Source organism: Saccoglossus kowalevskii, chromosome 18 (assembly GCF_978046115.1).
Source record: "Saccoglossus kowalevskii chromosome 18, keSacKowa6.1, whole genome shotgun sequence".
Classification (NCBI taxonomy): Eukaryota; Metazoa; Hemichordata; class Enteropneusta; family Harrimaniidae; genus Saccoglossus; species Saccoglossus kowalevskii.
Window position 1 is genome coordinate 24,788,660 of NC_140658.1, and position 12,995 is coordinate 24,801,654.

General features: G+C 37.6%; 1 protein-coding gene across 1 annotated transcript; it reads left to right on the forward strand.

Annotated features, from left to right (window-relative positions):
• Window positions 1-3,038: 3,038 nt before the first annotated feature.
• LOC102809609 (von Willebrand factor D and EGF domain-containing protein-like) lies at window positions 3,039-12,995 on the forward strand. Its single transcript, XM_006820131.3, has 15 exons — window positions 3,039-3,460; window positions 6,543-6,742; window positions 7,245-7,325; window positions 7,451-7,813; window positions 8,162-8,241; window positions 8,377-8,440; window positions 8,560-8,805; window positions 9,140-9,381; window positions 9,599-9,902; window positions 9,995-10,153; window positions 10,443-10,811; window positions 11,069-11,320; window positions 11,544-11,604; window positions 11,776-11,866; window positions 11,957-12,995. Exons 1-15 carry the CDS (start codon window positions 3,112-3,114, stop codon window positions 12,009-12,011), a joined length of 2,916 nt encoding a protein of 971 aa, XP_006820194.3. The 5' UTR covers window positions 3,039-3,111; the 3' UTR covers window positions 12,012-12,995.

Genomic DNA, 12,995 nt, shown 5'->3' on the forward strand with positions numbered 1-12,995 from the left:
CGAGTCCAGTCTAAGAGAGTCTTGGGGCGAGCCTTGGTTCAGCCTTGTGAGATTCTTGGGGACTTTTCCCCAGGGCGCTGTGTCTTATAGAGTGCTCCAAAAGATCGACTAAGACGAGAGTTGAAACGTATTTCGTTGTGTGTGCCTTATTTGACTGTAAAGTTAAAGTGACTTTCCCGATCCCGTACCTCAAGTGGACGCGATAGAGAGACGAGACGAGATTCCCCCCTGACAAGTGTGGAGAAACCCGAGAGTAGAGAAAGATTTACCCCGTGATAGAGTACAGAAAATGTTTCAGTAAAGAATCGTTACGCATGTCAAACTCTCTATTGGAACAGAGCATGTTATATATTCGCCAAAAACAACGTTGCAATGTTTCTAGGCATACAACGAATGCCATGGGAAACAAAAGAAATCGTCCAATCCAAACGACACCGGGTGAGCGACTATTTACCTCAAAACGCAATGTAGTGCAAGTAATGCAATATCACAACCAACGTTTCAAATGTTCGCCCAATATTTCATGTTTATTTTATGATATGAATGATTCAGCCCAGCGCTTAGATCCAAAATTTAGCGTGAATGGCAATTTATTAAAGGCGCCGCCAGGATCCAAAATTTAGCGTGAATGCCTTTCCGAGCGAAAAAGGTCGATGTAAAAAAAAAAAACGATTTTCGCCTAATCATCAATTTTTGATTCAGCCCAGCGGTAATATAGCTTATTTATTAGAGGCGCCCGGTAACCAAAATGTGGGACGTGAATTACTTGGACGAAAATAATAACCAAGAGGCAGGAGACTAGCTACGGTGATTGCGTCATATTTTAATTTTAGTAAGCTGTGTTTATGCTATGGAAAAGTGCAGATCTTGAACGTACTTTAGTGCAAATACATATTTGATTGCCTAGCATGTCGAACGCAATTTAATGCGAGTGAATTTCCCTACTAAGGTTTAAATGTTGTAGTTGTCTTTCGTGTCTGAAATAATCAATATGGCGACAAAGGCCAAAAGCATTGTTATGGTAATTTAACTTCCGGTACAATAGTTGAAGATTTTTCGAGTTTTCTCGGCGATAGCTACATGAATTTGAACCAAAACGTTATCAGCAAGATTCAGAAGACGACAGTGACAGTCACCAAAACGTAATTGACAGCAAATAAACATGTGAAGCAATAAAGACTGTTGCGAGTGGTAGCGTAAAATAGTGAGCTCAGCCATTGTTGACTTTTGAGGGGAATGTAAATCCGTTGATTTGAGGGTGTCACAATAAGCGAGGGAGCATATCGTTTTTATGCTATGAAAAAGTGAAGACATTGAACGTACATTTTGTACTTTAGTACAACGTCATTTTTGTTTGATAACCTAACGCTTTTAGGTTCATGTGCTGCAAATAATAAAGCCAAGACATTTTCCGTGTAAAAATCGCGAAACTATCTGTTTTTACGTAATCTGGGAAGTTCGAATTACTAAACGAAGTACAGGACGACGAAGCTGAAATATTCAAGAACCAACACATACCAAAAGTATATTTCAAAAGTGAATATTCGTGGTGCATTTTAAGACTAACCGGACCGGAAGTGGGAATTTCTTACTATTTACTGTTCTAAATATCCAAACATATTTTAGTATAAGGTAGTAATCAATCTTGCTATCAGTCGATATAATGGCGAGACTGTTTGTACAGGCTTTTCTTAGGACATGTTAGAACGTGTTCTTTGGAAGTAATATACAACGTGCTTGTCTACTTTGATTTACATTCTTGGTAAATCTGTTGTGGGTGACCTTGGGAAGTACAAAACAAATGTTAGTGTTTTTAACCCCACTATTTATTTATCTTTCTGGCCAGATTTCGTATTATAATCCTTTGCTCTGTCGTCAAGCAATAATAAGTACATGGTAAGGGACGCCAAATTAAACCGATCTCTGACACAGTCAAATGAAATCAGGACTCAGGTATGTACTACAGAATTGCTTACTATAATAGTGTGCGAATAATGCTAAAAAACCAAAACACGGAAACCCCAGCAAATATGGTTGATGACGATGAGTGAAACTAAATAAAAATAAAAAACAAAAAAATAAAATATGTATATTCGGGGGAAGTATGCGAAGAACCGATTCAAACTGAACAGGTTCAACTGTCTTACTCTGACACTGCCTCGACAAGCTATTTTTGCACACAGTTGTCCTGCAATTTCACATACTACTTAAGTCTCTTAGTTGATCTGAGAGTGGATTTCGGTATTTACAGTGCCGATGAATTAAACACTGAGAGCGTATAGTTGATGTTTGTTAAAAATGCCAACGCATGGAAATTGAATTACAATTCACATTTTGGTCTGAAGAATAATAATATTTTGAGCCACAAACCATTCCTTTGATCAGTGTCCTAAGTCGCTATTGTTCACTTCAAGGAAACGATATCAATCACCGTTGAGGATATTGAGTGAGAGAACAACAATACTTTCATTGTTATTTTATGTTGATTCGCCAACTAGAGTCCGGTCACTTCGGTCTCAAAACAAACATAGCTATAACATACTTTTGCATGACTCGTTTCATCATCAGCGCTGGTGCAATTGCACTATGAATGCCCGCATTGATTTTCATATTTTTAGTGAGACATATCCATAGTTATGGGACGGGTGGGACTCGGGGGATCGGGGTGCTGTGGCACACACCACTTTGTATGATATACACACTTTGTATAACATATATTATTTATTTAATTCGTATCTTAAAATATACAAAAATCCTCCTTACATTCACACCATAACCGGTTTAATTAAATGTCGCACTGGACAATAGATATGTACAGAAATACGTTACGCCTGTAACACGCACGGCTGGTAATGCAACAATGCGAGTATTGATTACATCTTGGTGTGCAGATCAACAAGCGTTACAATCCATCGCACACAATGCGTCGTCGCATTATACTCAATATAATGAATGGATATCAATATACCTCTTTATGACCATGCCGACACAACAATCGCACATTGAAGTAATACTTAGAACTGCTCTACTTAGAATTAGTTTTTTTTTAAATTGGCGTTTCATTTATGAGTGTGTAACTTGGGCAACTTACTTCCTTGCCAGTTAGCAAGTATGCGACGTATTGTGTGCATCGTGTTGTTCTTTACTCTCAATACACTAACCGTGAGCGGGTGGTGGACAACGCCGTGTTGGTACTGGTATGATTGGTGTACAACTCCGGATTCACTGGAGATGACGCCAACGAGTCCATCATGTACCTGGGATCCTTGGTCAAACTGTTCAGCGGCCTGTGGACCGAGCGGTACAACTTATAGAGAATGCAACTCCATCAATGGTGTTGAAGTACGAGAAGATGAAGCCTGTAACAGGTTTTGTTATAATAACGGCACTTTAACCAATGGCTATTGCGTCTGCACATTAGACTTCGCTGGTGAATGTTGCGATTTACCTGCCGAAGGAGGTGAGTATTACAGAAATAAAAAAAAACAATGTTTCAGACCATTTTGTGAAGTAAAACGATAGCAGCAATTCAGTCGTTATTTGTCCTTGTTTATTCCGTCCACGAGATATGTGGGTTTTCCTACAAATTGAACGAATCGTTCTTCTCCTATAATTTACTCTGGGCGTATTTATAGGTTTTCTTATTAGTAATACAAGCCTCTGTAAAGGTTAATGTATGCAATGTAAAGGTTAATGTAATAAAACATTGCACAACTTCCTCCTTTTTGTATAATAGCCATACAAAAAACAAAATTAAACACATTTGCTTATCGACCAAATCGGACCAAATAACCTAGCTAGCAAAGTCCCTTCTTTAATGTCGTCTTATTTGCCAAAATATCGTTTAAATTTGCTTGGTATGCTACAGGTGGACATTTATTCGCGGAGGTATGCGAGTCTAAAGTTGCAAGACTTGTGCAACCCTGGATAGACAGGCTGCCAAAGGCGACTTTACTTCACTCTCGGTTGATTCTAGTAAGATTCGAATTGATTTCACGAGAAAATACTCTTCGATAACAGTCCCGTCATGTGTGCGCACATGGTTACTTCTCTCAGCCTTCAAGTATACGAGCATAATTTGTAAGATTGCTGCAACCCTGGATAGACAGACTGTCAGAATAGACTCTGCGATAGCTAGTAAGATTCCAATCTATTCCACGACGGAACAATACTAGATAACAGTTTGTAAAAACCCATCATGTGTGCGTGGTTACTTCTCTTAGCCTTCAGGTATGCGAGTCTATTAAAGTTGCAAGATGTGCGCAAACCTGGATAGGCAGGTTGCCAAGGGTGATAGATTATCTGATTAAGCAAATGTCAGTAGTTATTACTAAACGCTTCAGCGTGGTATTAAGAGTTTGTTTTCAGGGGTGGGTGATACCAAGGTGGGAAATGGATGCACATATGGGGTTAATTCCTTGAATTGCAATATAGAGGGTTCAGGCTGAAATACAATAAATAGTGTTTTCATGTTTCGTCTGATATTTCTGTGGTATTCTGCTGCTGTAAGTAATGTACGATTTGTTCCGAAATTCAGTATGCTGTGTGCATTTCAGGGTTATTCGTTTTTTGCTGAAAACACCCCTATTTTTTAATGGCAGAGTCGAATAGTTTCACTCCCACTGGGAAATCTGCATTGTTGCTTGAATGAGAGCTAATTAAACACATTTTCCAGACCGGCGAAAGAGTATGCAACAGCCAATTTTAACAGCCTGTCACATGATTTTACTCTGAATGTCAACATGAAAAGAAGCTAGTCCATTTTACGCAGGAGTAATTGGGAGTAGAATATGTGAGGGATAGTATCAACAGAGATGTGTATAGTGAAAAGTAATATCTATCCTTCTTTGCATCTCTGAGCGTTTCTGTTTTTGTATATTGGTTTGAAAATCTTGAACTTGCATGATTTGCAATGTGTTTTTTTTTACTGAAACTCCCTCATTGATCGAATCCCGGGTTTGAACGAGAACGGCACACCACGTGGTTCGTTTGAATACAATGCTGAAGGCAAACATGCCGTGCTACAGCGGTACTCCACTGACGGGATGACTTACTAGTACTGCATGCTACAACTTCGCTTGTGATGTTGCTTGTTAGCCATGGATTAAATGAATCTTGATTACCAGTTAAAATGTTGCTCATTTGGCGTTGGTAATCTTTATTTGGAACTGGGTAACGCCGCAACGTCGCCAGCAGAAACCTCCCCACCCGACCTAAATTGCTATCCCGGTTTGTTGCACGTTCTTTCTTTAATATGAAATAATCAAATATGGGACATATGTAATAATAACAGAACCCCACACCCTCCCCGTGGCTTCGCTCGTGAAAGTACGGCAGCAGGATACACCGCATCACTCGTGAAAATAACTTCCATACGCAATGAAAGCCACGGGGAGGGTAAGGAGTTCTGTCATAATACTTCATTATCACTGAAAACATTTTTTCTCTGAAATAAATTCCAGTGAAAATGCCATTTCCTCATACTCTATTGAGACACAGCACAGTGAAATTGGATTCACATGTAATGCTTGAAAACATGTCAGCAAAAATAAATTAAGTGAAATTCTATGTGACTTCATAAGAGTTGGAAATGAACAAATTACACCCGATCCTACCACTCCATACACAATGTAAACTATATCCCAAAACACCCTTTCACCCACGGTTACAACCGTGTTTCACCAGTGTATTCTATTTGACTTCAGGAGAAATTGAAATAAACAAATTAATTATAATTTCAGCCTCTAGTTGAGCACTGATTAAATAAACTACCTCGTCTTTATGTTAACTTGGAGTTATTCATTGCCTACATCAGTGACTTCAAAATATATGTTTCAATCCCAATAATTTCACTCGCTGTTAATTGCATGGGAGTGCCAGTCTTTCATGAATTTCTATTGTCATGTCAATTTCTTGCGATTACTCGGAACATGAACCATATACCGCCTAGGTGCTGTAACCAAATCCTGGTATAAGCACTGGTTAGGCAGTCTTGAACTATGCATGTGAAGCCAGCTGAGAGGTATATCCAATCCTATCGATCTTTCATTGTTTGGTAACTATTTGCTGCAAATGCAACAAAAATCAATATAAAAATATTACCCACACAGCATTCTACAGGTTACTTGTAAGTTATATGCTTCTAAATGTATTCATTCAGTTTAATGTTCCTCAGTGGTGGTCGTCTCGCTACGCATGCGTGATTTATGGGACTCGTGTGAACAAAAATGGCGACGTTGATTGTTGCGCAGACCAACGAGTATAAACTGAGACGTAACTAAGCTTTAACTGTGAAATTTACTTGGTGATTGGAAAATATCGAAGGAGTCGCCGCCGGTAATTAAGTCAAAACACATACTCATGATTTCCATTAGAAGAGCGCATTGGATTGTGGAAAAATTGATGTTTATCAACACAAATGTCGCTCATGCGCGGCGCGACGACCACCGCCCGTTTAAGCTGGAGATAAGGAGTCATTCACTATTGCTACTCACTAAACGTAATGACACAATAATGTGAATAATGTCTTTTTGCCCCCAAAGATGTTGACATCAGCCACAGTGCAGACGGAAACGACATTTTGTTCCACTGCGACATAACTCACCAAACTGCGTCGTCATCTGTTGAAATGGTATTCGAATGGTTTGTGGCTGATGAGTTGGTGTTTCAAGAAAGCATATCTGGTGATTCAGCGAGGTCTACAATGGATCAGAGTTACTGGGAAGGTCGAATGGGTTCTCAGGTTCGTGTAGGAGCATATTGCTATTCCATCTATGTGTTTGTGCTTGGTGTCACGCATTGTACAATGTCCATAACGTGTTTAGACATAACAAAAACACTTTGCAAACTAAACAGTGGAGATGAAAGTGAGGACGTATACATTTCCAGTGATGCCGTTTATGTTCTTTCACGGGTAATACCTAACCGCTATTTGCAAACATACGCATGCGAACATTATACCTATATTCGTAATGATTGGCTAGGGCGCAAGGTATACTGTCCATTCATGCCAGGTATTCTCAACACATATGATATCCCAGTGTCCTTTCCCGTTATAAATTCATGTTAATATTTAATCATACCTCCTATGGATGATCACGTGTAAAATGCTGTGTAATTATAGATTGGTTAATATATTTTAATGACATTGAATTCTATACGAAATGATATTCGTAAGTAGCGCCGCCAGTGGCCACAAGCAACAAATAAGACGCATAACTGAATACATGACTTTGTTTCTTCAGATTCGATGTGAAGTTGAGATTATGGAAGATGGAGTAAGTGTTGGACGAAAACGAAGTCAACAGTTCTTTGCCGGTGTTACGGTAAAACCAAATGCATGTAGTCTGTCAACTAATTATCAATAACAAAAACATGTCAGAAAATCAGCCTCAAATCGATAAATTTCGCTTTTTGGTGATTTAATGTGATTTTGTTCACGTTTTCTAAGATTGATGCTCCCGAAGTTCTTGAAGTTTACGAAAACAACGACGCAGTGTCATTCAATCTCGAGTTAAGCATACCGTTTTTCTGCGACGCATTTGAAGATCAAGAAGAACCCTGTCAAGTCGAGATACCTTTGAGCGTATCAGATAGAAGTGGTCGGTATGGGACATATGTTGATGTGGTCGTTCAGGGTCAGTGTGGAGCTCAACTGACAACAGAAAACTCAGAAGGACCAGTGGCAGTTACTGTTAAGGCTCGTAGAGACTTTTTCAGTGATGGCGATGGGGAAGTGTATTTGGAATTTCTCCCGATAGAGACAACACATTCCAAACTGTGGGATGGTTACAAGATCCCGGGAACAGTCAAAGTAAGTTTGAAAATATGTGATTTGTATCTACAATTATCGCTCTCAATGTATAATGGACCGTGAGGAATTGACTATGAAAAATATGGTAAACAACAATATTTTGAGTAGTATGCTACCTATGTTTAGATGTTATCTAAGACTACGTTTACAACTTGGAATAGTGCAGTCCGACACTGTTGGTCATTTGAATTGAATCGTTGCGTATCATTTATGTTACCACACAGGGGCTGATAAGTTCTAACTATGATTGTACACTAAGCGGTTGTTTTGTAAGGTAATCACGTACATCTTGATTACTGTTCTAAATGACTGGGTATACATTTATGGCTGTATTTTCATATTTTCCAGATAATAACGTATGATCGTGATAGAAGAAATCGACAGTGCTGTGGTTCCGGTGATCCCCATTACAATACGTTCGATAATATGTGAGTATATACGATTTAGTGTACAACCTAAATTGGTGAGCATGTATCACGATACTAATTCCAAGTATTCTGTTTTTTTATTCGATACTATGTAAATATGTATAGACTGTGATTAAAGACGCCTTTACCCGACAGGTACTTCCACGTGTATAGGCCAGGTGAATATGTTTACTACAAACATGAAGTACTTCCATATGAGGTAATGATTGCCAATTTTACACACATGATAAAATGGCTACGTGTAATATATCCGATAATTTCACTGAAAGTTTTGGTTTGATATTGTATGACTTATTGTACTGTCGTGTTTTTTTTCAGATTCAGACACGCCTTAAAAAGTGTTGGAGTGTAGCCTGTAACTGTGGAATTTCTGCAAGAGCTGAAGATGACGTCATCATCGTCGATAAATGCAAATTGGTTCAAGAAAGAGTTGTGACCTTCCGAAATGGTATGAAGTCGTCTTATGAGCGCACAAGCTGTAAGTTAACCATCAATATTATACAAAATGGAGACATGACGCCCGGATTTAAACTGGTAAAGACTAATGGTGGTCGAACTTATCAAGTAAGAACTTTTCAAGTTATTCATCACACATCTGTCCATGATAACCCCATATACATAGATCACATGCTGTTGTTTTCATTGTCATTCCCTTTATGTTTGTATACTGTTCGTCGGATGAACCACTGTACCGCAAAGCTAGTAATCGCAAAACCAGATTGTTAGCAGTGCAATCCGACACGTTGTTATTACATTAGTTGATACATTAGTTATGATCCGTTCATAGAATGAAAAACAATCAATATGGTAAAAATGTATGTATTGTGTAACGATTACGTACATAAAATATACGCGTTTTGTTGTTTGTCCTGTTAACCAATACACATTTCACTTTCAGATACACTTTCCCAATGGTGCATACGTGCAGGCGAGTTTCTGGTCTTCTACTGGTGTATGTGGAGCTGATATATGCTTCTCCCCGTCCTCTGATGACAACAATTGGCAAAACGGTGGGCTCTGCGGAAGTTACGATGGTGATTATTCAAATGACTTCTTAAAAGGACCATTCCATTCCCAAGTGAAGGAGTACCTAGCACCACTGCGAAACAGAGTTGCTCACGACTTTTCAGACACATGGAGGTAACAGTTGTTTTTATTTACATAATTAGTTTCAGTATTAGTTTTTGTCTCCCTTTACTTGTTTCCTGTTAGCTTTTGACATAAACTAGCTGACTAACCAAGAACATGTTTGAAAACGCACAATATGTAATAACGCAATTTCATAATAGAGTTTAGTAGGGGCAGGTTATAGACGAAGTAATTATAATGTTTATAACATATTTTGTTTTTATTTCAGAGTCCCCAATGGCAATAATTTATTTTACGGAGAAATGGACGAAGTGGATAAAATGGACAATACGAAAGTGTATTGCTCTTGTAGCCCGACAAATGATGGCGTCGATGCACAATGTGACGATAATAAAGACAATGGACGTCCTTCAAAAGCAGGACACGAGATGGGAACGTGCAATGCAAGGTACTGTGACGTCACTAACGAGTTCATTTCCGTCAGTGTTGAGCGTCAAAAGAGGGCGATATACAAAAGAGATATTGTCGATGACGATCTGTTATTTGAATACGAAGAGGACTTCGAACCCACGGTAAGATTATATGTGTGTTTCGACCTGTGATTTATATGCATAATATTTTATCTAATTCTAAATATAAAATGTGACTTATATTGTGTTTGTAGGTCCCTGCTTGGCCGACACCGTCTGGTATAACTGAGCAAAACGCAACCGATCACTGCAACGCTCTTGTACTTGGTTCAGCATCTGCTAAAGCATGTGAAGGAGCCCTAACTAAGAATGAAACAGACGACTTCATTGAAAATTGTGTTATTGATATTCAGGCGAGTAACAATATGATGCCCCTTCGTCAATCAGCTTTTACTTTTATTAAATGTACTTGAAATTAAATTCCAAAAATATGTTATTATTGTTCATATTGTTCTGCTTTACGTGGTGTAATAGGCGAATCAATTAAAGTATATTTTGATATAAATGCTAGTCATCGCATAGTGCGCCTCATTGAATTAAATTTACAAAGTAAATTAACGTCAAATTCCCACCATCATCACATTTTAATGTAATAACCAATCATAGATTAAATGTTGCACTATTGTTCTATATATATTAAAGGTATTGGACGATCTTGATCTAGTACAGTCTGCCATTGCTCTTTTGAAAGACCAGTGTGAAGAAATTGTGAGCAAAGATACGGATCACTGGCAAGTAAATGATGATGGGATCGCTTCGCTCCCAGCGGCTATAATTGGAGCATTATGTCCCGCTGATTGCAGTGGACAAGGCACTTGTAATGATGGTGTTTGTGTATGTGATGATGGCTATGGGGGAACGGACTGCTCTGTTCATCTCAATGACGCCCCGGATGTGTACCGTGGGCATGAGAATGGCCTATGTGATACAAGTGTAGAGACATGTTCGCATGTCTCTATATTTGGTGACAAATTCGTGGAGTCAATGACCTGTCATATAACCAGTATTAAGGTACATGAATGAACAATATCTATATGAATGAATGAATGAATGAATGAATGAATGAATGAATGAATGAACACAATGGTGCAGAAATTCGCCCATCAGTCATAACTAATCATCACCAACAACCATACCCTTTATCAATGCTTTCACAATAATGCATGTTTACATGCACTGGTTATTTGGTAATATAGTATATTGGCATTATATATATGAAAATAATACTGCAGTTTTTAGTTATAATGTTAACAATCATTGTATTGAAGATATCAGAAACCGGTTTTGAACCAGAAGAAGTAACAAACAAAGAGAACAGTGTATTCAAGTCTTTTGAAGAAGTCCAGTGTCCTTTCGAGCAACTCACTCGACGACGGCGTGATGTGGACACACTGAATCCCATTGGTGCGTTGATATCGGTCAGTAATGATGGCACGAATGAAAGTCCACAAGTCATTGTAATTATATACAATGACAACTGCGATGTATGTAATGGAACAGATGGCTTCTGTTGGCGTAAGGTGAGATTTGATATTGTATTGTAAAATACTTGTTTTACTTTTACTCGTTTAACTGAATGCTGAAAAATAAATGAACACGCGTGTATATTATTTTAATATATATTGTCCCATAATACAAGGGATTGGGTAAGTATAGCATGCAATAAACAATAGTTCTATGATATTTGCGGAACAATGTCTTGCTACGTGCGTTATATCATTTTGATTTTCTTCTTAATTCTAGCCTGATATCTGTATCGTTGATGGTGACTGTTATGCACTCAGTGACCCCATGTGCCAGTCAAGTATGTACCATTCATTCGATATTGTACTGCATAATTATCAGTATATACAAGGCAGAATTTGTAGTGTATCAAACCATACTGTGTGAAAATACAATTCTGAAATAATGATTATACAGCGTTTTACTGACGGCATGTTCACGAATAATTTATCCTTCATTCTAACTTCTATAGGTTCGAACACATGGATTATTGTTGGTGCTGTGTGTGGATCAGTATTTGTAGCTATTGTTATCATTGTTGTCATTTTGGTCATCTTAAAAATGTAAGTCTCCTTCTCGCTATTACATATGTTGTGTAAATAAATAAAATAACGCATCATTAACCATGCTAATTTGTATTTTTTAACGTTTAGGAAAGGGAAAAAGAAGACAACAGTGGAAGCAGGTATGCATGGAGCGGATGAATAAGTTATTCCGATTTTTTGAGAAATTTGGATTGTAACTTATAAGGAAGATAGCATGTAGACAATGCGTCACCAATAGCTATGAAATATATCCAAGATTTAATAATCATAACCCAATAACACGAGCGTGTCTAAACAGTGTACCATAATATGTTTGTGTTTGTTTAAGTCATTTTAAACAGTGTATGAAAATGAACATTAGTAAATATAAATCTTTCATTTTAACCGAACAACTTGTCACGGAATTGCAAATACTGGGCGGTTACCCTAAAAAAGTCCAACAGTTAAATTGACGTTATCTGGTACCATATATACTAGTCATTATAGGGTATTTGTGTTGTTTGCGATATATATATATATGTGTGTTGGTTATATTTAGGTGTAGAATTAACTGCAATTCGCCTGGACAGGAATTTTTTTATTTGACTATGTTAATTGTTGTAGGGCGTATTTATTATGTACACTATGTACACTAATAAAGCTGTCTTGATTTTTTTGGGAACGAGAAAACTCTTGCCTGCATTTTCATATCTCAGGCGAGTAATATTGATTTTATTGTCTTCTTAAATGCTGTTATGTCGTGAGGCAGTGTCGTTTGAAACAATCTTGATTTTATTTCATCTGAGTTATCTGTCAATATATGAGGGCTTATTTTGGAAACATTGAATATACTATGCATGATATAGGCAACCATTGTCATATTTTTCATTAAAACTAATGATATATATATATATTCAGATCTAGTGTTGAAATTAAAATAAAATATTAAAATTAATTCATTACATCTGTTCTATTTTTATAGAAGAACCTTCCCAAATAAAAGAAATTTTAATATTTAAAAACATAAGAGGTAGTCACCAAACCATGTACTTTCACACTCAAGCAAGGGAATAGACATGTTGGTGAACTAGTCTTGCACTGTGAGTGTTTTATTGTTTGCAGTCTGTAAAATACCATTTTGTTCACAAATAAAAAAATTAAAAAAGAA